The sequence below is a fragment of the Periplaneta americana genome, chromosome 17 (assembly GCF_040183065.1).
Source record: "Periplaneta americana isolate PAMFEO1 chromosome 17, P.americana_PAMFEO1_priV1, whole genome shotgun sequence".
Lineage (NCBI taxonomy): Eukaryota > Metazoa > Arthropoda > Insecta > Blattodea > Blattidae > Periplaneta > Periplaneta americana.
The window spans coordinates 6,222,532-6,250,346 of NC_091133.1; the positions used below are offsets into that span (position 1 = coordinate 6,222,532).

Consider the following 27,815-nt stretch of genomic DNA (forward strand, 5'->3'; position numbering starts at 1 on the left):
AAGATTCTTTGCATTGTTTGTTCGATGATAAACACACATTTAATATTGGAGCACTTGAAATTTAGAATATTCGTGACGTACACTTTGATGGAAGTTTCGTGCGTGAGTTGACTAAATCACTTCTTATGTTTTAACTTACAATTTCATTTGGTTGTTGTTTATCACTCCCCGGACTCCAGTCAAGCCTTGCTTTCTGCGAACAATTTAAAGTAAGCTATAAAGTTTATTAATGTCAGTCTTAATTGGTTGTAGTTTACCGATGACACTACTGAGGCCAACCCAAGTTGATAGTACTTTAATAATATTATGTATTTGACTACACGTCATTCATCAAATGAAGATGAGGCCTTAAGTCATATTATAAAAAATATATACAATTTATAGGCCATTTTCTATCTGATGCTTTTCCAATTCACTGCGGACTAAAGCAGGGAGATGCACTATCACCTTTACTTTTTAATTTCGTTCTAAAATATGCCATTAGGAAAGTTCAGGATAACAGACAGGGTTTGGAATTGTCTATGTGGATGACGTGAATATGTTAGGAGAAAATCCACAAACAATTAGGGAAAACGTGGAAATTCTTGTTGAAGCAAGTAGAGCGATAGGGTTGGAAGTAAATCCTGAAAAGACTAAGTATATGATTATGTCTCGTGAGCAGAATATTGTACGAAATGGAAATATAAAAATTGGATATTTATCCTTGGAAGAGGTGGATAAATTCAAATATCTTGGAGCAACAGTAACAAATATAAATGACACTCGGGAGGAAATTAAACGCAGAATAAATATGGGAAATGCCTGTTATTCTTCGGTTGAGAAGCTTTTGTCATCTAGTCTTCTGTCAAAAAGTCTGAAAGTTAGAATTTATAAAACAGTTATGTTACCGGTTGTTCTGTATGGTTGTGAAACTTGCACTCTCACTTTGAGAGAGGAACAAAGATTAAGGGTGTTTGAGAATAAGGTTCTTAGGAAAATATTTGGGGCTAAGAGGGATGAAGTTACAGGAGAATGGAGAAAGTTACACAACGCAGAGCTGCACGCATTGTATACTTCACCTGACATAATTAGGAACATAAAATCCAGACGTTTGAGATGGACAGGACATGTAGCACGTATGGGCGAATCCAGAAATGCATATAGAGTGTTAGTTGGGAGGCCGGAGGGAAAAAGACCTTTAGGGAGGCCGAGACGTAGACGGGAAGATAATATTAAAATGGATTTGAGGGCAGTAGGATATGATGGTAGAGACTGGATTAATCTTGCACAGGATAGGGACCAATGGCGGGCCTATGTGAGGGCGGCAATGAACCTACGGGTTCCTTAAAAGCCAGTAAGTAAGTAAGTATATACAATTTATAAGAACACACTGTCTTACGTAGAGATTAATTGAAGGGCTCATAACCATATTGGCCAAGTGCGAATTTCATGAAACTGAGAAAAATTGAGGTAAAGTTAAATACGTAAAATAATTCATTGAGTGCATATTAATAAGTAATTATTAATTTAATATATAAAAAGGTATTGATGAAACTGTATATCATTGGTGAAGAAACAATACCGCGTAACTGACTTTTTGACGATTTTTTGTCTTTTGGTGCGTTGGCATCCCTGACACTGCGAGCACCATTTGATAGCGCGTGGAAGTGTAATTTCACCATGTAAATGTGAGAAAAAGGAGTTGAAACAATATCGCTTATGTGAATTCCTGAAAATATTACTGAAATTCCGTGTAACTGCACTACATGCAATACCGCCTAACTGCATTAAGGGTACATTTGTTGGAAATACAGCGTAACTGAATAAGAAAAATTTCAACACTGAAGAAAAAAATAATTCTATAGGCTATTTTGTCGACAAAGTGTGCAAGCCGTGGTATTTTCTTATAGTAATGCATATGGCGGAAAATAGTTTAATATACCCAAACTGAATTAAAGGGATTTCTTTCAGTAACAAATTGTAATGTATTACAGGTCGCGCCAGGGATTTTGGCAGATGGATTTTCTTATTGCTATCTGGAGAGCGAGTTCTCACCGCTGCAAGATCGGTTGTTATCTCTGTCGCAGTGGAATGGGTAGGACATAAGAGTAAACATGCACGCCCGAGTATTTGTGCACTCTGGACAGACACCTCCAAAAACTAAACAAATATTACAGTAGTCTATATGTGTCTTTGGTATTCCCAAGAAACTTGTTCGATTAATTAAAATGTGTCTCAATGAAACTTACAGCAGAGTCCGTATAGGCCAGTTTCTATCTGATGCTTTTCCAATTCACTGCGGGCTAAAGCAAGGAGATGCACTATCACCATTACTTTTTAACTTCGCTCTAGAATATGCCATTAGGAAAGTTCAGGATAACAGAGAGGGTTTGGAATTGAACGGGTTACATCAGCTTTTTATCTATGCGGATGACGTGAATATGTTAGGAAAAACTCCACAAACGATTATGGAAAACACGGAAATTTTACTTGAAGCAAATAAAGCGATAGGTTTGGTGGTAAATCCCGAAAAGACAAAGTATATGATTATGTCTCGTGACCAGAATATTGTACGAAATGGAAATATAATCTGTTATATATATGGAAATATATATATATATGTATATGGAAATATGTTAATCCTTAGTCAATAGATAAGACTGAGTTTTACGAAATACGAACATTAAGGGATGGAAAATGGGAGGCAGTAATGATCAAAATAATTATAGCGATTTATTTTGTTTAACCAGCAGACGTGCAGCCTTTAAATTTAATACAAAGATTCACTCATAAAATTGGGTTAGACTATTCATCTCATCTCTCAGAATTGTTTCTAAAATATATAAGAAAAGTAAAAAAAAATTCAATTTCATGTAGGCTACTCCCTTGAAATAACTTTTTTTTTTATTTTTTATTTTATTTTTTTTTTTTTTTTTACTTCCGAGCAGAGAGGAGAGAGAAAGAAGTCGACGATTTTAAAAATTCACTAAACTATGTTTAACTAGAGACGTAAAATTTAAAGTGAAGGTTACTCTCTACAATATTGGTTAAACATTCTTTGATTTTTTAAATACCATATCCTAAGGTACTGATGAAAAGGCAGAAGGGAGTGAGAAATCTCATGTCATCCGATCTCGATGAAAGTCGATATCTGGGGATCTTTGCGATCACAGAATACGAATAAGGTATTATTTAGTCCGACTTTGTGCCTAAAGTGGTGGAGTGGGACAAAAATGGGTGAAAAATTAAATTAGATATCTTAGGGGTTTTCGAGACGAAAATTACGAATAATATAATTTGTGCGAATTCAATATGGCAGTTTCAGTACTATGAATTATATTTTAAGAAATTAAACATCGGATATCGCACAGGTAACACATGTACAGTATTTAAGGGGGTATGTAACACCTTTTGATAGTAGGCCTATACATTTAGTAAAATCCAAAGTGTAATTTCTACATATTCTGAATGAATGTTGTGCTGGAATTTAGTATAGTCATCAGCCAATACCTCTAGATTAAGAAACAACTTTTTAGAATCCATAAAATACAGTATTTATTGTGAATGGTAATTATATTTTTCAATTGGTGCAATTTGTGCGGGAAAATTGGTTTCTCCGATATTTTGTACGATTTCGAATATTTTAAAATGCTTTCTTCTCTGTTCTATTCACAATGTGCGTGTGAAGAAATTATTGCCCTTGTAATATCCATTACAATCCTATTTATTATACTCTTATATAAATCTAACTTCCGCAGCATGCAATTTTACCCAATTAATAAATTGTATTTTGATTATTAAGAAGAATCGTAATTTTATTAACTTGAATTGTCGCATACCAGTAGACGATCCCTAGATTATTACTGGACAAATCTTGTATATTGATCTGGTAAGGGTGGGATTTTCCTTTTAATTAAGAATTAATTTAATTTAGAAAATGTAGGAGACGTATTGTAAAATCATTGCGAACGGAAGTCATTTACATTTATTAAAGGTATTCTTTGAGTAGGACTGTACCGTGGTGTGTTTCATAATAAGGATAATTGATATGAGCTGCTGTTATGAAAATATGAATGACTCAGAATGTTATCGCATCCCATTCTCGCAGCTTACAGAAACAATATTGGCTCGCCTACTGGAAATGTCATCGATGTCATCTGCCAAAATCGGTGCCTCCGACTATACATGCTCACTTGACATGGATGGGTTAGTAAGGATCATCGAAGGAAAAGATTGAATTTAATATTTCTCAATAATGCTACGAAAATACGCACGTCAATCTGTGTGCCGCAAAGCATCGTTTTTCCCGCCAATTCGAGCTGTATGCAGTTATCTGACATATCAATACTTCTGTACCTATTAATGGTAACAAGTGTGCATAATGTTCTGTGAAAACTGCAAGAAAACGTTCCCTAATAGGGGATAATTGTTAATGCATATAATTAAATGTAATGTGAAAAATAAAGAAGAACAGCCCAATAATTTAATTTCATCTTTTAATGATCTGAAACTACAGGATTCCACTGAATGTGACAATGGGATTGAAAATCAACAAATTGATGAGGTATATTATATTATCAGTATTATTATTTTTATTGTTATTATCATCATCATCATCATCATCATCATTATTGTAAGCATAACAGTACCTTCAGTTTAACATAATTCAAACACTAGTCAACAGGTTTTTACTTTAATTAATCCATAATGCTTTTTTAACTATTAATTCAATTAGACCTATCATTAGTACCTACATTTTTTTTTAGATATCTGATGCGGCTGTTATGACTAGTGATGATATTCCGCTTATAACTGAGGAAGACTTAATGACTCTGAATGTGGAATTACAAACTAATACAAGCATTGGTATTTCCGAGACAGGCCTGCCATTAACTTCGTCAGCTGAAGCAGGTATGGGAGTATTTAATTATTTATTTTGAGACCAATAACTCGAGCTACTAGACTTACTACTTAAAGTACTTAAAATTTAAAAAATGGCGTAATATCTTATAATATATAATTTTATATTTCAATTCAGATTCTGATCCAGGAGCAGAAAATCAGCAAGATGGCATATCAAGTGTCGGTTTGTTACTAGCTGGTAAGTAGTTTATTTATGTACTACATGAAGTAAAATAGGTATTTTGCCACATTCGAAAATCTAAGAAATAATTTTTTTTTTATCGCAGGTACCCACTTCACTTCATTAGAGAAACATGACGTTTCTTCTTCTCTGCACATGGATGAGAATGACACCGACGAATTTCTCCCTGAAAATGTAGAATCGTCATCAGATGACGAAAGCATGAATGAAGTTGATGATATTGATGGAGGTGGTGGTGGTGATAATAATAATGAAGGTGATGATTATGATGGAGACAGTAGTACTGGTGGTGAGGTGTTTGATGGATATTTAGGGGGGAAAAGGAAAAGAAAAGCAAACGTATGCAAAGACATTGGGAAAAAATATAGAAACATGAACTTGAGAATGAAAGGGGAAGCCTACGTTGGGTATAAAAGACTGAAAACTGGGAAAGTAAAGCATGACACACCCAGGGACGCAAGGAAACTAGGGGCATCATGTAATTCCAAAATGTGTCAAAAATCAAAATTCAGACAATGCAATGCAATTGGGAATGCTGAAAGGCAAGAGATTTTTGATACATTTTGGAAGAAAATGACCTGGGATCAGAGAAAACAATACGTGAACGGTCTTGTGGATGTAACCCCAACAAAACGTCCTGGAAAGAATACTGGTGAGTCAAGAAGAAAAGGTACTTTGTTGTATCATTTCCGTGTGGGCAATGAAAAGTTACAAGTGTGCAAGAAACTGTTCTTGAATACTCTTGGAATAAAAGATTGGAGTGTCAGGTATTGGTTAGAAAATTCAAAGCGTGGAATGTCCTCTTGTTCTACTGTTTTCCACACTCATGCCAAAAAGGACAAAAGGAAAGAAGGTAAACAGTTTCTCAGGACATTTTTTGACAGTCTCCCTAAATTACCTTCCCATTATTGTCGACAGTCATCAAGCAAACTTTATTTAGAGCCTATAGTTCATTCCAAAATTCAGTTATATGATTTGTATAAACAGAGATGTGCACATGAAAATACTGACCCTCTGAGCCGAGATACTTTCAACCTGCTTTTCCAGGAAAGTAACATCAGCATTTACAGCTCTAAGAAAGATCAATGTGACATCTGTTGTAGTTACAAAACCGGAAATATAAGTGAAGCTGCATGGCTGCAACATGATGAAAAGAAGAAGGAAGCTCGAAAAGAAAAAGAAAAGGATAAAGAGGATGCTCAAATGGAACTGAGCAATGTATTCACCATGGATCTCCAGGCAGTCAAAATAGTTCCATACGTACAGGCAAGTTCTGTGTATTATAAGACTAAGTTGTGTGTGCATAACTTTACAATTTACAACTTGAAAAATCATGATGTTGTATGTTACTGGTTCGACGAAACGCAGGCAGAACTGGTGGCATCGGTTTTCGCCAGTTGTGTCATAGATGCATTGACTGACTGCATAAAGGAAAATCCTCTGCCAGTAATTATGTACTCTGATGGATGTACACACCAAAATAGAAATGCAGTCATGTCCAATGCCCTCCTTGGCCTAGCAATTTCTACAGGTGTGTTGATTACCCAAAAATATCTGGAGAAGGGTCACACTCAGATGGAGTGTGACTCAGTTCAGAGTGCAATTGAATGCAAGTTAAGAAATAGAGATATAACGCTGCCCAGCCAGTATGTTTCAATAACAAGAGAAGCAAGAAAGAAACCCACACTTTACCGTGTTAAGCATTTAGAATATTCTTTCTTCAGAAATTATGCTGACAAAAGATTTTGGATTTATGATTCAATTCGCCCGGGAAGAGGAACTAATGATCCCACTGTAACTGATCTGAGGGCAATACAATATCGTCCTGATGGTACAATATTTTTCAAGTTTCGTTTCACTGAAGACTGGCAAGAAATGCCAAGGCGTCCAAGAAAACAAAGTACAGAAGTGACCTACAAGCAATTATATTCTCAACCACTGAGAATTAAAAAGTCAAAGTGGAATGACTTGCAGCAACTAAAAAGTGTTTTGCCAAAGGACTGTCATGCATTCTATGATAACATTGGTTATGTGTAATTTTGTTTATAAGCAAGGTGTATTTCCTTATGTCATAAGTGACAGTCTTAACACGCCTCACAAAATAATAAACATAATTATAATTACATCATTTATTGATCTTTTTCAAGGTGATTGTTTTAAAGGAAACCTTTCCAAATATTGTTCTGTAAAAAACTTGATATTAAAAATAAAATTAAGAGTAATAAAACATTGCTTACGTATTTTAATTGTAACACGCCTTCACTTTAAAAATTTCCTATCATTGAAAATTGAGTGAAAACTAATTTAGTGCAATACCACGTAACTAACATAAATCTTTACAACAAGCCTTCTAATACCATGTAACTAACATAAATAACTTAAAATTGCAATATAATTTTATTTTCGGATACTGTACATATTTTTAGTGTTATTTACTAATACCATGTCGAATTTCATATTGCGGAAGTGATTATTTTAAAAAATGTCACGTTTTTTTCTTTGCCCTGTAAAATTAGCATTTTGTTAGTTACGCGGTATTGTTTCTTCACCGACGATATATGAACTAAGAAGGAAAAACATACATTTTACCCTAATTATAACATCATGAAATTACACGTATTTCGAAATCTTGGAGTTGGCCCACTATGGCACTACATTTGAGTCAGTCCACGTTAAATCGCACAGCAACAAAACACGACCTTCTCGTAAATGGTCGAATTTTTTTTTTCATGAGTTTCAGATATCAAATAAGGAGACACGTATTGTTTTATTTCCGCAATTATTAATTTTTCTTGTGTAGTTATGACTCTTTGAAATTACGAAAATTATGCGCGCACTGTTACATAAGCTCACTTGGAATTCTGCGAGTATATACAGTTGAGATTTGGGGTTTGGCGCATTTGAAAGCCTAAATACAACACTTTTTATTACTTTAGACCTATCACAAATAAATTTAAAATGTGGCTTAATTTTTTAATCATTTCTTTTTCAAAGCAAAGTTACTATATTATTTAGTCAAGTTAAAAATCTGAAAAAGAATATATACTTGTTCCCTGATGTATTATCTGTAAACTACTGCATTTAAAAATGTGGGTACTGCATACATAAATTTGCAACTATTTATTTTCAGGAGGCATGCAAGCGCTCGCGATCCCCAGCTAATGAAACGTTTGCAGCTGTAGGCCGGCCTACACGTAAATGGTGCTAGAATACTGCGCCGAAAGTTTTACGGAATGCAAAGAAAATGTACAACCTGAAAATTACATAGTTATTGCACACTTTTCTGAAAGTTATTCTTTGTAATACAAGATTCAGTAGAAGGTGTGCATTGGAACAACTGCCAAGCCACAATACATCCTTTTGTAGTACATTTCAAAGAAGGTACAGAAATTCGTCACAAAAGTATTGTTGTCATCTCAGAAAGCATGAAAAATGATACTTGATTCCTTTCACTTTTTTCAATCTGAAGCAATCAGTTTCTTAAACAAGGATTCAATGATATTAAAAAAATTGTCTACTTTTCCGATGAATCAAGTTCATAATACAGAAACAAAAGGAATTTTTAAAATATCTGCTTACATGAAGACGATTATGGAATTAGCGCTGAATGGCACTTCTTTGCAATGTCACATGGTAAAGGTCCATTTGATGGCATTGGAGGAAGGCTGCTATTATACTATCTAAGCTCTCTGACAAAGAATATGATAAAATATTTTTTCAAAGATCTTTGATAAAAGGTAGGATTTGGGGTTTATTACACTACATAAAAACTTTAATAAAATATTTTATCAAAGATAACCTAAAATTAGGAACAAAACTCACCTAACACTTGTTCCACAACAGTTAACATGTGTTCCGAGGATTTGTTGATACTAATATTTACATGTTAAGTTTATGATTTGTTGATACTTACATTTACACGTTAAGTTTTAACACCGTGAATGAAGAACAGTATTATGATTGTTTAGCTATAATTAGTTCAATTATTTCATAAGCATTTTACTGAAAAAGAAACAGAAAAAGAAGCTCCTGTAGGTTAAACTGTGGATTGCAAAACGTGATAAGAGAGGTATCCATCAGAACTTACTGGAAGACACAATGCGAGGGCTTGAAAAGTTATACAAATTATTATCACATATTATTATATAATATTAATATTATAGTACACAAATTATTTATTTACAATATTTAATTTCCTTCCCACTCCAATATCAGAATTTTTGTGGTAGTAACAGTCCAGTTACATTTGCATTCCGCCATATTACACTGTCATATATTTTATAATATATATTTTATAAACAATCTTTGTCAAAGAACTTTGATAGTGTAATACCAGCCGAACTGTTAAAAGACTTGCTATGAGAGCCAGTCAAGATTCTATATAAAGAACACCAAAAAACTGTTCGATTGGGTACAAAAAACATTTCTAACGTGTAATTTATATTTTGTCCCCTGAATAAGCACAAAAACCACACTGAAAATTTGCAGGTCAGATATCCAGTAACTAGTACATTAATATTACATTCTTTCATTCCATTGTCAAAATCTGAAGCTTTAGTAAAACAATTTTCTCTCTAGAAAGAAGTAGGCAAGTGAAAATTTAAATTGTAGTGTAAATGAAAACAGACGTTTAAAATGCAAAATATACAAATATTTGAAGATATCATAATAAGTGAATACAAATGTAAGTTAGCAATGTTTCCTCGAGTGACTTGATCCGTACTGGGTGTAATGTTGCAGTTTTACTGGATCATCCAGTGCCAATAAATCTTCCAGCGCATGGTCAACTCTTCCCATCCACTGCTGCTGCACCAGTCTATTACACATTGCTTTGTAAATAATTAAATTTGTATTGAACTATGAGAGATCCCATTGTCATTTTTTCCGAAATTATTAGGGATATACTTCAGTGCACTTAGTAGGCATTTTTTTTTAGATTTTTAATATGGCTATTTCACATTGATATCGAAATTTTAAAAACTGAATCATAGGAAAATAGGATTTAATAATTATTTTAAAATCAGTTAGTAAATATTTAATAAAAGATAGTATTTCAAGCTTTTAAATGCATTTTTCAAAAAATGTTTAACATCAGTATCCTTAGAAATATGACGCTTGAAATGTTACATAGTGCGACATTTTTAACGAATTTTAACATGCAATATTTAAAAAACATGTGAACTTAGATGGAAATAAAAATACATTTGTTAGTTTATTAGACCCATAGTAACCTAAGATGTTGATAAAGAGTCGTAAAATAACCTACTAAAATAAAAATAGACCCATAGAGTTGATAAAAAAATATAAACACAATCAGAAATATGAAGATCAAAATTTGTACAGTTTTGTGCGATTTGTCGTGGAATGACTCATTTATCTTGTCGAAACAAAAATGTGCTAGTGGGCCATCTCCAAAAGCTGTTTCAGTGCTTTATAAATTTTGTAAAAACTGCTTCTAGCTCATTTAATAACAAAATTTAATTGTCATTGGTTCAGCTGATTCGCACCTGAGCCATTTTTTTTTTTCATCCATTGGACCTTGTTACCATCTGTAGTGTCTTTGCACATCAAAAAATTGCAGTTTGCAATATCTTTGATATTAAGGAACCCTTTACAACAAAGTTTTTTTTTTTCTCCTACAATGATCCATTAAACACAAATAATCGTTTACAATAAAGAGATTTTTGGCTTTGCGTTTAGCTGCCTCAATAGTGCTGAAGTCCCTGTCATTAGGGAGGAAAGAATGCCCAAATTCTAGAAATTTATGGTCTATTTCTTAAACTGTGAATGATGGACAATGGAGGCTCAAAATGAAGCTATGTACTGGTTTATATTTTGTCCACACGTTATTTGAATATACTATTAAGTGGTTTGCTCCAGTGTTTACAGTTTTAAGCTATAACAATAGAATGATCCCACTTCAGAGCCCCCCTCTGAGCAGTGTTTTCTCTCCACAAATAGCCTAATATCATGTTCACGATCATGCACTCCCACATTTGCTATGCAAATTGAAGAACGTCGTTTTGCATACTCGGATGTTAGTGTCATCGTAAAAATAAAAATTAATGTTTACCGTAGGTACACATAGGCTACTTTTTCAGAGATAACAATTTAAACTAGTTTCCTGGTCCAAAAATTTGCCTTCTTTAGACATATAATTGAATGACAATTAATTTATTATATAATTTCTTTTTTCATTTGAATATAGGCTAAATTAATATATACTCTCACAAAGTTAGGTAAAATTGTACAGTACACCACTAGATTAATGAAATTTTAATAGCTCCGAAATAAGATTTTCATATGAAAAGAGACAATTATTTAAATAGATACCTTGTTTATGAATATACTGGAAATGTAATTTTTGAGGTTATGGTACGTACCTTTAACTTAATATAACATACCCGTGAATGCTGTTCATGACTATCTTCTACATCAGCAGATCCTCTGTGCCTCTTTATATTCATTACATGAACCATTCCTGCAAGATCTGCATTTGCTGGTCAAAATTACTTATTGACGAGAATGTATCTTGCACATGTGCTCGATCATTTGCATTATTCAAATGTTCGACACAACATAACCTACATTTGCAGTCTTTGTCAGTGTACATTTTCGCAGACACAGGATTTTCACTTTCATTTACATTCTCTTGGCCACTATTTATTTTCCTTTCTCGTACATTCTTTTCCCACTCATTACAGTTTTCCACACGTTTCCTAGATTTCACCTTAGTCGATTTATTTTCTTCCACATCATCTACCATGTTCTACATCATGTCACGTGGCAAGAAGCAGCGGCTTTCATTGGACGTTTGGATATGGCCCACTCTTCCTCTCTAAAGAACTGGCATTTGCTTGAGAGAGTATTTTTGTTGCTTTAATTATTTCATAACGTGAGGAATTTGGACCAAATGACGCTACCTTTTGTGTACGTGAGTCAGCAGGCAATCAAAAGATGAGATAAGCTACAAAACCCTAAAAATGGATTTGGTCACTATGGCTGTCAGCCCTTCAATTATATCTTTCTACCATTTTTTTTATGACAGTGGTTGTACGAGTGACCATATCGAATTGTTTCCCAATCATAATTTTGCTTTGCAGAACTAATAGGGTTCATTATTTATTAATGACAGTTTACCTGAATATATGTGCAAGAATTAAATACTATGTATCTAAAATCTCTTTAGCTACCAGAGTGCAAAATATTGGTATAGAAAAACTACCAAAAATTTCATTTAAATGATCAAATATTGCTTCATGAAAAGCATTATAGCACGTTAAACAATGTAGAAAAGCAATAAACTTGTTGTTAGACATGTAGAGCTGAGACGGATTTCACTAAATTTGTTACTTGGTAGTGACATTTGCTCACATATAATTTTTACGATAGCAATTCAGATCTTAGGGAACTGGAAACAGAAGAACCCCATGAAATTTGTGCTTCAAAAACTATCTTCTGTTACTAAAATTTCTGCTTAGACTCGGTACGACTTAAATCCAGGCGTGTGGCAAAATATTAAATGCAATCTTTACGTAAACTTGATCAATCTTTCTGTTCTTTCCGCTCTGTATTTTTTTAGGAAGAGTTGCATGAGTTGGACGCAGTAAAAGACGAGCTGAAACTTGAAGTTACAGCAGAGGAGAATGCGATTCTGCCTGATAGGTGAGTGTGGTGTGCAAATGTTCACATTGTAATTTTTCGTTGCTTCATTACAATTCTCATTAATGACGTTAATTACATTACTTTACAATCTGTTATGGGAAGCACTGGAGTGAAACAGAGACGCCATACTATGTCCTTTCGTATCTGCTTCCACTTTTAACCATCACTTTTTATATCGTCCAACCATTTGTACTGTTCTTTTCCTCCTATTTTTTTCTTTTTACTTTGCAAATCGCATCAGGACTGTCTCTACCACATTACCAATCCCTGCTAGGCTTCTGTTTAATTGTGTTGCTGTCGCAGTCTCTCTAAATGTTTTGCTCAGTCCATCATATATTCTTATTCTCCAAACACGATAATCCAGCTATAACTATGATTATAATAGCAAGAATATATCTATACTTAGACAGTTTTACCGTTGTGTTTTCAATTTATTTGTGTTGTATTTCTGAGTGTTTTACTTCTTAGTCACCATGTTGAACTTTGTTCATTGACATAACTAATGCTTTTACTAAGCTCAATGTTTGTTCACGCACCTGGAACAGAAAATGTGCTCTCCAAAATGATGGGCTAGAGCAGGCATGTCAATTGATGCCCACAGGAGCAAGCGCGCGCTTTAGAGCCCAGGAGAGCCTGAGCGCTTTACAGCGGGAAGGAAAGAGACGAAAGAGGTGGTATATGCCACTTGGTCGAGCTATATTCAGGGATGGCCAGCACTGATTCAATAGATAAAGGGAAGGGAACTTATTAAAGCTGTATCCCTGTTCATTTTTAGATTTGCCTGACAAGTATAAGTGCATTATAAGAATGTAAGTTTTAATTTTAATGCTCATTTTTCACAAGTTTGATTTTTTTATTCAAAAGAAATATTTTCTTAACTTTTCGTATAGAAAAGAGAAATGTTCAGGTATAGGCCTATTTATTTAGTAGCCTTACAGAATGTTTTCGTAAAAGGGTCATTCCACAGTAAGTGGTCCTGTGACTAACACTGTATTTTATTATTGTTTACTCAGTAAATAATAATATTGTATTGAGCTAATACGAAATTAGTAGCAACTTTTGAGCTGGGTAAAACTAAAAAAAAACAGGATATGAATATATTTATTAGTTTTAGATACATAACATTCTGAATGTCCTGTGACTAACGGAACTTACTGTGGAATGACCCAAATCTAATATACCGTATATACATATTACTGAAGATAGTGTATTGAAAATTTTGAAAATATTCGCATGGAAATTGTTTGTAATGAAATGAATTAACAAAGCAACTACTGTTACACCATAAGCAAAAGATACGTGCCCATGTGTTGTAAAAATGTCAGCTCTATAGCTTCAGCAGATTTCGAGAAAATAATTTAATATTCTGATGATAGGAAGTTGCTCACAAATATCACCTTAAAAGCATAATGCGATAAGAGTTTTGTTATGTAATATTAGTTACACTTAACACAGATACAGTACCTAGGTAACTTAGCTTTGTACTGTATTATTGTTTTGATTAGTTTATTGATTATTTTTGTAAGGCTAAAGATACCATCAATATAAATTCCAACTTATCATGTCATACTCAATCTCTTTCTTTGGAATATCACTTTCTTTATGAATGATGTGTTTCATCCACTTAATACAGTATAATATTATACCACTATGGAATTTAAGTGAACATTCCTTCTTAACTCTCTATTATGTTATTAAGATTTAAAACACAAGTGCAATATTAAGAAATCAGTGTTAGTACTTTTGTTTTACAGACAATATAGATAATATTAAACAGAAAGAAGCCATATAAAAATAACGACATAAAATTTCACGTTCCGTTTGAAGTTTGTGCACCACTGTTTTCTTAATCCAACTGGTTGCTTATTCACATACACAACCCTTCCTCTTTCCATACTTAGCGCTTGCTGCCCGCGCACGACGTCAAGATCAGAAAAATGCGCTTGCTTTGACATCACTGGGCTAGAGTTTCTTACTCATAAAATCTTTCACTATAGTCTGTCTACGTCGATGGATTTCTGGTATCAAAACATTTACTGTGCATATCATTTGCTTTATCTTCTTCACCACTATTAAATAGAGTAATAGGCCTACACCAATAGCCAAAGCCCACACATTGTCACTGAGAGATACAATTGACAGAGATAGAACAGTTTGTTATTGTCCCTAAATGCTTGAAGTTGTTCATCTCGAATTATAAATTAGCAAATATAACAAAGATAGTGCTATGATTTACCTTTACATTAACATATAATTTCTTTAATTTTTTGTCATTCTCTTATCAAAAATTTTTTTTGTCTTATTTGCAAACAGTGCTAATATTTCAACTCTTTCACGAATCTCCTAAAAATCACCACAACTACATACACAGATGACATATCTGCTACTTTAGGTCCAAAGAGAAAATGTCCTCTTCTATCAGTAGTTCAAATCTTCAGTTCTTTTGGCGAGCTACTTAATTTTGTAGATCCACTAATTTAAAATCCAGAATTTTATAGGTCCATTTATAGCCATATCCACTGATGATATGTCTACAAATAAAAACTCCACAAAATTAAAGTCCGTGTAAACTAATATGCAAAATAATATTAAGAAAAAATCTCATCTCCACACACTACGACACTACAGTTTTTTATATTAATTTTAATGATGTCAGGAAAACAAAAATATTCCAAGGGATAACTCCCCTATGAGAACTCCCTATGAGGCCTTCCATAACACGAGTTACATAACTCATAGTGCTATAGACAACAGTGCTTCAGTGCGGGACAAATGAGGAAAATAGCGTCAACTGCCATTATATTAGGAGCGCACTCAGTTGAGTGACTTGTTTGGCCGGGATTCCACAGTTGACATTGGAGATATACGTCAACATATATGCCTAATTTGGAGTCAGGCCAAAAGGGAAACATTTAAGGAGGAAGGTTCTGTCCGGTGCTCTGGATTGAATTGGGCGTAGCTCAGTGGTCAGAGTGCTTGGTACGGAGAACCAAGGAGCTGGGTTCGATCCCCGGTGCTGGAGCGAATTTTTCTCCTCAAATATTAATTGTCAATATTGCAGATATTATTCTGTAGGACAAATTAATAAAAATATCTTTAGTATTAGTTGTAAAGTTTAAACAGTATACACACTGCGGATGTATTGTAGAAAAAACTGGTTGCTCGTTTGTTTGAAAGACTTGTCATATGGAATGAGGTTCATTCTGATCACCAAAATCGGATTGTTATAAGTAAATTATGGGATGAAGTTGCGGAAGAGATGAATTTAAGAAGTAAGATTTTTTTGTTACTAGACAAGTAGTATTTTTCATGTTTATATTTAGATACCATCTTTTCCATTTTCTTTATGAATTGCAGAAGAAGGTGAAGTAGAGCACATCAGGAATTATTTTAGAATTGGGATCGATTTATCTGGACTAAAGGGCTGTGGTCTGTTGGAGCTGTTGCTACCATACGTTTCGTCTGCTATTCCGGCGGACATCATCAGTGGTGTGGCACACAGGAGTGCAAAGATCTCCTTAGTGTGCTGGGAAGGACTGGGACTGTGACTGGTTGGATTATGGTGTTTAAGGTCAGGATGGATCGTGGCTCGCCATTGTTGCACCAGTGGTCAAAGAGTTGTGATTGGCTACCATCGTGTTCGGCTGTTGGATGAACGGTTTAATGCGTGTATTTCTCAGGGCTGGGTATCATGCTTGATTGACGTTAAGGCCTTCTTCCTTTCGATTGAAGTTGTTCTTGTGCTTATAGATTTCATTGGCCTCTCGATGTAATCTGGCATAGAAGTGTGGCAAGTCAGTCAAGCTTGATACCCTGCCCTGAGAAACGCATTAAACCATTCATCCAACAGTCGAACATGATGATAGCAAATCACAACCCTTTGACCACCCGTGCGGCATCCATGCTGACCGCGGCGACAGTGGCGAACCGCGATCCATCCAGACCCTAAATACCATAATGCAACCAGCCACAGTACCAGTCGTTCTCGGCACGCTAAGGAGAACTTTGCGCTCTCGCTCTCATGTGCCACACCACTGATGATGTCTGAGTATGAGAGGAAACGCATGGTAGCAACAGTTTCAACACCCCACAGCACATTAGCCTGGATAACATCGATCCCAATGACGCCGGCCGTGAAAGCTTACATTCCAAGATTATTTTAGAATTGAGAGCACTAAAATTAAACTCATTCGTTCAGGAGGTGCAGGAAACCAGAATTTTTCGCCATACTGGTCACATTACAAACAATTCCTGTTTCTGAAAGATCAAATGCATGGGTTATTTATGAAAGGGCCTAAGTCATTATTTTTTGAAAATGAGTTTGTAATGTAATAACTGTTCTTTTGGTGTAGATACATCGATTTAGATGTGAAGAGGACTAAGTTTCAAACTCTAATGCTTAGTAGAATTTATGATACAATTTTTATTTCAGCCTTAACTTCATAATTTCGGCCTGTAAGCAGTTTTTCTTACATTGTTAACAATTTAATATTCAAGACTTTGGCCCTTTCATAAATAACCCATTCAAATAAAAAATCGAAAACTCAATTCGTCCTAACTACTTGAATCCATTGTGATATCAAGTCTACAGAAAGATTCCAAGAAGGTAATCTAATCAGCTGAGAGTTTTAAACGATCAAACAAGTTCCACTTTGTGTATTCCAAGGTGCCTTCTGTTTCATAACGCTGAGATTATTACTAGGCCTATACCCTTAAAAATTTCATTAAATGTGTCTTCAACTTGGTCCAGCGTTACGGCCATTAACTTTCGTATGTCATTTCGTACACTGTCGTTGTAAGCAGTCTGTAGTTCCAGCTGAAATATGACGCCAGATGATCTGCGAGAAATGGAAGAGGCAACTTTAATTTCTACATTTTAGAAATTGTGTTTAGCTCAAACTGTGTAGTTATCTTCACAAGATTTGAATGAATTTGTGATTGTGCAGACAACTTTATTGTTTTCTGAATTATTTTAATAGAAGTTTCGTCATCTTTTCATACAAACATCCAATACACATGGTTGAAAATGAAACCATATAAGATATACATTGGTAGAATATAGAAGGAACTTTTTCATCTCCAAGAATTACATCACTTCTACTAAAATGGACTACAATAATGCATTATTGGTTCTAAATATTAATTTCCTATCGTTATCTTCAACTCTGACATCATGTTGGAGGAATTGCTTGTTGATAAAGTACATATAGCAACGTATTTTTGCCTGTTTCAATTTTAATTATTTCATTTTTATGAAGAATATGGATAACAATAATGTTAAATACAAAACGTCAGTCTTTCATTGTTAACACTTGCAGAGAAGATTGTAATTCCATTGCACACCGTGATACTGTGGGTGTATGTTATTCCTGCAAGTCTACAGGAACGAGTTTGAATACGAGAAGCAATTGCAACCGTTGACGTGACGTGATTTGTGGGCTTTAGGTATCTTCAAGCAGAAATGAAACTTATTGTAGCGAGTTTCATCCTGCTACATATTCTAAGCTTTAGTTTCGTGGCTGGTCTTAATAATGCTTCAGTGCTGGTTATTTGGAGGCGATGGAACTTGAACAAAATTTAAGTGAATATCTACATTTACGCGAAAAAGTTAAACAATGCAAGGATTCTCGAAGCGTATAAAGAATTTGAATGATTTAGTTATGCTAAGAAATATAAACATTTCTTAGCAGAAGAGCAATTTTTACGGGCAAACAACCTCAATGAAAAAGTAATAGAATGTCAAGAAATTCTCTAGAAAGTAATTCACTGCATTTAGTTTTGTGAAAAATTTTCAGTTTCTTTACACAGTAATGACGAAACATTACAATCATCAAATTCCGCTGTGTTTTGAAAATATTTGGAATTTTCTGGAAATTGTTACAAAATTGTGACTCTTACAAAAGCTCTTTTTTTTAAACTAAACAGTTTTTAATAAAACTTCTGAGGCAATCCAAAATAAACTTCTAGATTGTGTCCTCGTGGTCCGTCTTAATTCATGATATTTTTTCTTATTCTGAACAGTCTTGTTAATTTTTTTGTCGGCAATGTCAGATGATACAAACTTATGTTCCAGGTCATACACAGCAAATTGTGTTCCTTATAAAATTGGACAATATTGTGCATGAAAAGTCCTGGACATTTTTAAATCCGAAAACCCAAAATGCTGAAGGATTAACAGAAAGCATTTACAATTATTAGATATAGATTTGATTGACAACAATGAAAATATTTTGCCCACACTTACGACGGAACGGTCATAGGTGGGGGGTGAAGGAAGGTGTCCATATTTTGTGCATTGCTATGCACATAAAATAAATTTAATTTTTGAAAAGTCTGCATCACATAATACACAAGCTCCTATTTTTCAGCAGTCTTGTCATAATGACACTTTTTTTCCAAGCAACCCCACCATTAGTTATGCTGGATAGTGTTTCTAAACGAATACCTATAGGCTCAAACACAAAATATAATATTAATTCCTGATTAGTTAACTTCATAAAAAAAAAACAAAATTGAGGCGTAATGGAATGCTTTAAAATTTTCATATTCATAGGAATCATTACACACAGCAAGGAGTTACAGGAATTCTTCATATGAGCTATTCCATCTCAAATCAACCGAAATATAGAGAAAATTGACCCTACATTTTCTAAATACAATGAAACTTTTTTTGTACGTAGAGAACTGTGATACAATGCTTTGTGCGAAGTTTGAGGCATCAGAACTTCATATTGTTTAAATTAAAAATATTTAAATTTATCGTATTTTCATAAAATTAGCAACTTTAAACTGTTTTAGCTCCGAAACCCTTTCACCCAATGATCAAAATCATGGTTTATTTTGATGCTGAGAAATTAAAGTATATATTGACATATAAAAAGATTTTCTTACTTTTTATGCAAATAGAGAAATTTAGATTTTTTTTCATTAAGACGCCTTTGGCCACGAAAAAATATATTTTTAAAATATATGGTTAGATTCCGCATCGAAAGTAGAAATAAACACATATGTTTTTACTGATGATATGTTGTTAAGAAAGTATTGAAAATATCAAATAAAGAAAATATATAGTACGCGCGTGAGCTAACCAACTCAATGCGAGACGGGAGCTAGCCCAGATAAGCAAGGCCAGGAGACAAACACGTGATCTTTCGTCTAGTAGCGCGTAGCTGGACTAGCTTTATCACAAGTTTTCATAAACACAGGAGTAAAATGACTCCCAACACTCGCTTATCATCAGCTCTCGGCCAGTGCGTGCAGTATTGCGCCGTTCAAGTCCAGGCGTGTGAAAATAATTTATTTAATACCCTCGAAACTTATTGCCATACCACTAAGCAAACAATGCCGAATCCCACTTACTAATGCAAAATTGTTTCTCAATATTTTTTTACATGTTTACAAATGGCCAAAAAGCCTAAAAGTAAGTAAAATCAGATTATCTGTCTCTCTGTGTACTATAAAAATAAGGATTACTTCTTAACATAACCTACCAAATGTCAGCTTCAAAATGAGCTCTCGTTCAATGTTCTGCAGTAAATGGTTCCAGAGTTCTGAGCGCTGAAAGAGGCTTGTTTTTATAAAATACGCTAAATTTGTCACTCAACCATACGAAAACCGTTTGACTTTCGATAGTATATTTTTGAAAATGCACTCTCCTCAGCACCTTGTATAAATAGGGAAAAAATTAGAGTATAAAAAAATGCGAGGTTTTTTACTGATCGATTTCATATGGAATAGCCCATGTGGTGAACGAACAGGACATCTAATTATGGCTAGCGTTCTCCCATCAGATCATCTGGATATTTTATACAGCCAGTAATGTCAACTCGACTACTGTCTACAATGCAGTAAATGTATTTTGGGTCATTCCATAGTGACACACACAACATTTTCAAAGTAACTATGATCTTTGCAGGAAATTTGATTAAATGCGTAGTAGTTCATGAAAAAGACGTTCCTAAATATAAACAAAAATTCTTAATGAAAAGGAATAATTAATAATGTAAAAAATATGAAACATTATTGGTGTGACACACAAGCATTTTCTTGCCACTTGATTTATTACCAAAATGGAAAATGTTAATATTAATGTGCCAAATGACATAAATGCATTAAGACATGTGTGTAGTATATATAACTGCTAAATCACGAACTTTAAAAAAAGTAATACTGCCATTAAGAAATAAAATATTGCAAATATATTGTGACACACGAACATTTCTGTCATGTTGCTTACTGATTGTTTTAAATACATTATAATGCATCACTTCTTGTGAAAGACTAATACACTATGCCTACAGTTCTTATTATACAAAAAAAAAACACTAGATTACACTAAAATACACTTTCAAATTTAAAATATCCACGATTGTTTACAACCATATGTGGTGATATTTCCTGTGTAATGTCATGTGACGAATACATCAATATGTCAGCCATTTGTAGTACGTCCCTTCCAACATCACAGACACTTTAAATTCTTCACCACTACAAGCTTTTCTAACTTTCTCTGTATATTTGATGTTTTTTTTACTTGGTCATTTAACTAAACAGTATTAATGACTAGGTTTTTTTTTAGTGTCAATGAGTTTGATGATAACAAAATGGTATTTGGCGAGATGAGGCCGAGGATTCGCCATAAATTACCTGACATTCGCCTCACGGTTGGAGAAAACCTCGGAAAAAATCCAACAAAATAATCAGCTCAACTTAAATTCTTGAAAATACTATCAAAAAGTGTTCAAAATGTATAAATATTTAATATCATAAATTTAGTACCATTTACCTAATGTGCAAATAATTACACCAATTTATTTATACATATGCCTAGTATGGTGGCTACCTACTTACCATAAAAATGTTTTTTATAAGCTTGTTCTTTTGTATGAAATAAATTAACATAAACCAATTTTTGTAAGTTTTTAATTCAGAGAAAAAAAATATTTTGTACGAATTTTAGGCTTAAATGAAATGTTTTTACGAATATTAGGTCTACATACTACATTTTTACAACAATTGTTGTTTAGTCAAATGTCCGAAGACAGGTGTGAACCTTACGAATGATACCAGGAAGGCACCACTTATGAGGCAACTAGGCCAGGAGATAATGGATTAGCGTGGCCAGTTCCTTTCCCCCTTACAACAGTTATGGAACACATATTTTCAAGAGTGTTTAACCTAAAGTATATGTATACTAAAAAAAAAAGCGCACAGGTGCGTGTACAAACACACAATTGTCGAAATCAACATTAAGTATTGAAATCCCACTACTGATTATTTTAGGCGTAAAGACTTCCAATAACAACAAAAATTATAACTGATTTTGGGATGAACTTCAGTGACACACGAACATAACATTTTTGTTCATGTGTCACAGTCATTTGTGTCACGTGTTTTTCTTGTAGAATACGTACATAAATCAAAATGTTGTCCATATAAGAAGTTGATTGTTATGTGATGTGTCTCACTTTTACATTTATGAAACATTAAAAAATGGAATGGTTTTGAAGAAATGTAAACAAACGTCCATTTGAACGTGACACACGAACTTTCAACCTGTCTTTGTAATAATTGTAATGAAGCACGAAATGATTATTTTATTACGGTTTCTGTGCATTATCATTATTAACAAAGGTCAGCACTTCATCATTAATTGAATTTAACATAAAGAAGTAATGATTTATTTGCCTTAAATGTGCATTCAGTTATGTGATTTGTAATAGATGAAACGCGCTCTTAAACCACAGACTTCTTTGTGCTTTTTCTCTCACATATGTGTTGTCAGATTAAAAAAAAATCGGATCATAACAAAAAAATTGACATATAACAAGCAGAGATTCGTGAGATTTTTCTTTTTCAAGAAAATGTCGCATTTTCATGGAATGGCCCTTTCTTGAGGAAGTCATCAAAGATAGAATGAAACTTTCGTTTCTTCACCATCAAAACTGAAAACTGAAAGGAAACTTGCAATATCTTTTCTTCTGAAACATACACTAGATGTGCTACCATTTATCAGTCGAAAGGGAGACTTGCTTTCAAAACCATATATCTACTTTGAAACCCAATTTAAAATAAAATGCTAATTTCTTCATCCAATATTAATGAAACTGTTCAACAGAAGTGAAGAAATTTCTAACAAGTACTGTACATTGACACAGACTACTTTGCTCCTTTGGAAATGTTGAGCACAAAAAACGTAATGACTAAAATTAGTTAATTTTAATGATAAATTGATCCATAAATATTCGAATCGCAAAGAAAGGCAGTGACGTTCTGAAAGTTACTAAGAACTCATTCAACCATTTTGTGTTTTGATCTGTATCTTCAATTTTAATTTTTAATATTATTAGCGTTTGGTAACTTGAATTGTAATATGAAAATTAAATTAAATCACCAACAGCTGCAAAAAACAAGAACTGTACCAGTGACTGGGTATGGAGTCAGCTTCCGTGCAGGTAAAATATTAAGAATATGAATGTCACGGATATTTCTAGCCCAGCCCTGTTACACAAAAATTTGTCGAAGCACACTAATTACTATCCCAAATTTTTCCACTTATTATTTTTTATGTTTACTTAAATCTTTGTTCCCATCTTGCTTAACATGGTTGTAGCGTAAACTTAATGCTGGCAGTACAGGTTTTTGTGATGATTTTTACAAGATTGAATTTGTCATTGATATTATATTTATTGTATTGTATTTGGGGCTAAGAGGGATGAAGTTACAGGAGAATGGAGAAAGTTACACAACACAGAACTGCATGCATTGTATTCTTCCCCTGACATAATTAGAAACATTAAATCCAGACGTTAGAGATGGGCAGGGCATGTAGCACGTAAGAGCGAATCCAGAAATGCATATAGAGTGTTAGTTGGGAGGCCAGAGGGAAAAAGACCTTTGGGGAGGCCGAGACGTAGATGGGAAGATAATATTAAAATGGATTTGAGGGAGGTGAGGTATGTTGATAGAGACTGGATTAATCTTGCACAGGATAGGGACCAATGACGGGCTTATGTGAGGGCGGCAATGAACCTCTGGGTTCCTTAAAAGCCAGTAAGTAAGTAAGTATTTACTGTAGGTACACAAAATTAAAACCTTTCATGAATTTAAATGTGACTCTTTAACCTGATTTTCATTTGTAATGTTGAAATGTTTGCTATTCTCATCGCAATTTGAACTGACCATTCAAGATCACATACATCAAGTCACTGAACTGAAGCACTGGTAATCCCATCTGTACAGCTGACTTTAGTTGATTGGAAGTAAGCACGTGTGACACATGCAGTCCAATGCTTGACCTTGATCCGCGTGTTGAAAATGCACCGACAATACTGTAGTAGGCCTATATTTCATGTATTGTGCTAATGCTGATTTGATATGACTGTTATAAAGTAATAGTATATTTTTGTGACAGTTTTACAGACATTCCTGATAGCACAGTATCAAATGTTTGTGAAGAATTTGTATATGAAAAGCACACGATGGTTCATCAATCTGCCAAGCATTCAGTTTCGTCGGCAAACATTTCGCGGCAGCATGCAGGTAAGAAGTGCTTGAAATGCTGTATGTGTGGAAAGGGTTTCTCGAATTTGGATTTTCTGAATTGTCATGTCTTGAAGCATACTTCCGAACAAAAGTCTTTCAATTACGATAACTGTGGCAAGCTGGGAAAACTAATGTACCATGCATGTATGTGCTCTGGGGACAAGAGTTTCAAATGCGAAGTAAGTGGGCAGTGCTCCTCGCTTACGGATTCTCCAATGAACCACGAACACCACCACACGGGCGACAAACGATTCAAATGCAATGTCTGTGGAATGTGTTTCTTGCAGTCGGATTACCTAACATTACATCAACGAATGCATGCCGGGGACAAACCATTCCAATGCAATGTCTGTGGAAAATGTTTCACGGATTCCAGTGACTTAAAAAATCATGAACGACTCCATACTGGTGAGAAAGCGTTCATGTGTAATGTGTGCGGAAAGTGCTTCTCTCAGGCGAGTAAATTAAAGATCCATGAACGCCACCATTCTGGTGACAAGCCATTCTCTTGTAATTTTTGTGGAAGGTGTTTCTCGGATTGGAGTACATTTAAGAGCCATAACCGTCTGCATACAGGTGAGAGACTATACAATTGCGATGATTGTGGAAAGAATTTCTCGCAGCTGAGTACACTAAAAAGGCACGAAAGTCATCATAGTGGTGCAAAACCATTCAAGTGCGATATTTGTGGAAAGTGCTTTTCACAGCAAAGTCACTTAAAAAGACATGAACGGCAGCATACTGGTGAAAAACCTTTCAAATGTGATTTCTGTGGAAACTCCTTCTCAGATTCAAGTACCTTAAGAAGTCACGAACGCCTTCATACCGGGGAGAGACCATACAAGTGCGATGATTGTGGAAAGAGTTTCTCGCAGTTGAGTTCCGTAAAGAGGCATGAACGGCAGCATACTGGTGAGAAACCATTTAAATGCGATATTTGTGGAAATTCTTTCTCTCAGCAGAGTATTCTGACAGGACATATACGCCGGCATACTGGTGAGAAACCATTCAAATGTGTTCTTTGTGGAAAGCGTTTCTCCGAACTGAGTACACTAAAGAGACATGAACAACTTCATAATGGTATTAGACCATTCAAGTGTGGTGTTTGTGGGAAATGCTTCTCGCTATCTGGTAACCTGAAAGCCCATGAACCTCTGCATACTGGTCAGCTACCGTTCAAATGTAATGTTTGTGGGAAGTGTTTCTTGCATTCGAGTAAGCTAAAGATTCATGAACGCCAGCATTCAGGAGAGAAGCCATACATGTGTGATGTGTGTGGCAAGTACTTCTCGTGTAAGTCAAGTATAAAGACTCATTTACAGAACCATATTGGCTAAAAACCTGTCTTGTTCATTGCTTGGGGGAGATGTTTCCCTTAGTTGAGACGCTTAAAATATAATAAACGCGAGCATATAATTGGCGCAGAACTTTACTGGGATGTAGGTGGGGAACGCTTCCAGACTATTATCCTAAGATGCTATCAACGTTTTTCTCTTGTGAAGCGATTCAAATGCCACAGTTGTGGAAAAGTTGCTTCTTCGTGTTCTGTAATATAATAGTACATTATGCAACGATCCTCGCTTGCGCTCGTTTCATAAATATCCATACTCACTTCTTAATTACCATTATAGGCGAGTTTCATACGACTTTTTATGCTCGACCATATTTCTAATTTGATATTATTAATTTTAATTGTATCTGACCTTCAGCAATGTTCGGTATGTTGTGAGATGTGCGCAGACGCGAAAGTATTAATTTTTTCCGAAGAACAGATATCCACATTGACCTTGCTAGGCCATAAGAACCTACAGAGATAACATTGAAATTAAATTAGACATTGAAAAACGAGATGACAAATTGAATTTATTTGAATATTATTTACAGTTAACACTAATTATTATAGTAACAGAACATAACCTTCTGCGACAGTATTGGATTTCCAGCCTCCGTGACTTTTCGCTAATTCTCTTTCGATTGCATATCCGAGAATAATCGATACTTGCGGTTTCATAACGGTAGAAAGCTGACCTGTCATTGGCTGAACAGTTGTAACCTGAGTCGTCATTGGCTGAAAAACCTGACCTTTAATGAGTAGGTGTACTTTAATGACATGCATTAAAGGTCTGCTACCAGGTGTATAATTACTACGTTTCGGCATAGTCGAGCATAAACATCTTTATTTGCCGGCAAGCTTTTAACATGTATTTGTAATACGATGTGTATGGATTGTTTTCAGACTTTAGACATCTTAAAAATAGGCATGGAAGGATGCATTTTTGTGATGTATCTTTCATATATTTCTCTTCATTGGTAACTTAAGTCGGCAACTGTACCATACAGGTTCGAAGGCATTGATTTGTCATGCCCGTGAAAGGTGTTTGCAGCATATACTTAATTTTAAGCTCGCAGTAGAGCACAGATTTTATAATACAAATTTTTTGCCCAGATAATTGATTGGAACTTTTCGCGTAATTTGGTATAACGCCACTCATAAATTATAAAGTTTAATGTTTTTAATTATGTAATATTTCTTATAGATGAAAGTCTTAATTTTCTTACCCCCCCCCCCACGATTGCATAAAAATGTAAATGTTTCGAAAATTCTTTCGTAGAAAAGGGTGTGGCTTCTCGTACTTCGTTTCATAAGTAGGCTGCACTGTAATTGCTGTTTTTGTTCTGTATTCTGAATATTATTTATTTATTTATGTGTGTGTGTGTGTGTCTGTCTGCCCGCCCGCCCGTCCGTCCGTCCATCCGTCCATCCGTCCCTCCATCCATCCATCCACCTACCTAAGGTTTCCATATGTTTAATTTGCCGCTCATTTTGTTTGATGTTAAAATCTCACAACATCTGTACCTATTTCTGAGAAATTAAGGTAGCTAGATGCTTGGATTAAGTATATCTCATCAACAATATTTCTCAGTTTGCTGAGGTCTATTTTCAGGTCATTTAAACACAATGTTACTGTGATTTCATTTTGCTTAAAAATACTGTGTTGCAAGTAAAATCATAACATTTTATTTTCACACATTACACTTTTTAAACAATAGCTCAAAACTTTCATGATAGTAAAGCATCAGTAGTAAAATTTTCACATGGATATCTAGAATAACTTCTTAGCAGGGGCGGCTTTCGAAGGGGGCTGCGGAGCTGCAGCACCCCCAGACATTTGTGACTCTTGTCTCGTTTTATGTTGTGAAATACATTTATTATACAGTCTCTATTCAGCTGCTCGAACTTGTTAAAAAATTTCGCTCTCATTGACATCCATGCAATCACTTCCTCCCCTGGTGCTGCCAGAGCGAACCGAGAGACAAGGATGGATTGGTGAAGCCACTTCCTCCCCTGGAGCTGCCAGTCTCGTCTCGGATGCTTTGCGCGTTAGTTTTACCCCTCCCCCTGCTGCCCCTCGCCGTGAATCCAGAGTTTCCAGGCGCTGCAAAATTTGCAGCAGTTTTTCAGTAGCGCGCAGTTTTAAATACATTTTCTTTAATGTTGTGAGTATAACAAGTGCAACAATGT

The 27,815-nt window shown here is 34.7% G+C and overlaps 2 protein-coding genes across 2 annotated transcripts in view; both read left to right on the plus strand.

The window, feature by feature from the left end:
• The window catches only part of LOC138693261 (uncharacterized), a 36,377-nt gene extending 26,017 nt beyond the window's left edge, over window positions 1-10,360 (plus strand). Inside the window, exons 4-6 of the mRNA XM_069817102.1 lie at window positions 4,746-4,890; window positions 5,018-5,080; window positions 5,169-10,360. Coding sequence (XP_069673203.1) covers window positions 4,746-4,890; window positions 5,018-5,080; window positions 5,169-7,120 — 2,160 coding nt within the window. The 3' untranslated portion in view covers window positions 7,121-10,360. The remainder of the gene's footprint in view (window positions 1-4,745; window positions 4,891-5,017; window positions 5,081-5,168) is intronic.
• On the plus strand, window positions 1,978-27,407 carry LOC138693262 (zinc finger protein 665-like). The gene is made up of 3 exons (XM_069817103.1): window positions 1,978-2,074; window positions 12,666-12,748; window positions 24,162-27,407. Exon 3 carries the CDS (start codon window positions 24,229-24,231, stop codon window positions 25,627-25,629), a length of 1,401 nt encoding a protein of 466 aa, XP_069673204.1. The 5' UTR covers window positions 1,978-2,074; window positions 12,666-12,748; window positions 24,162-24,228; the 3' UTR covers window positions 25,630-27,407.
• Window positions 27,408-27,815: the final 408 nt, after the last annotated feature.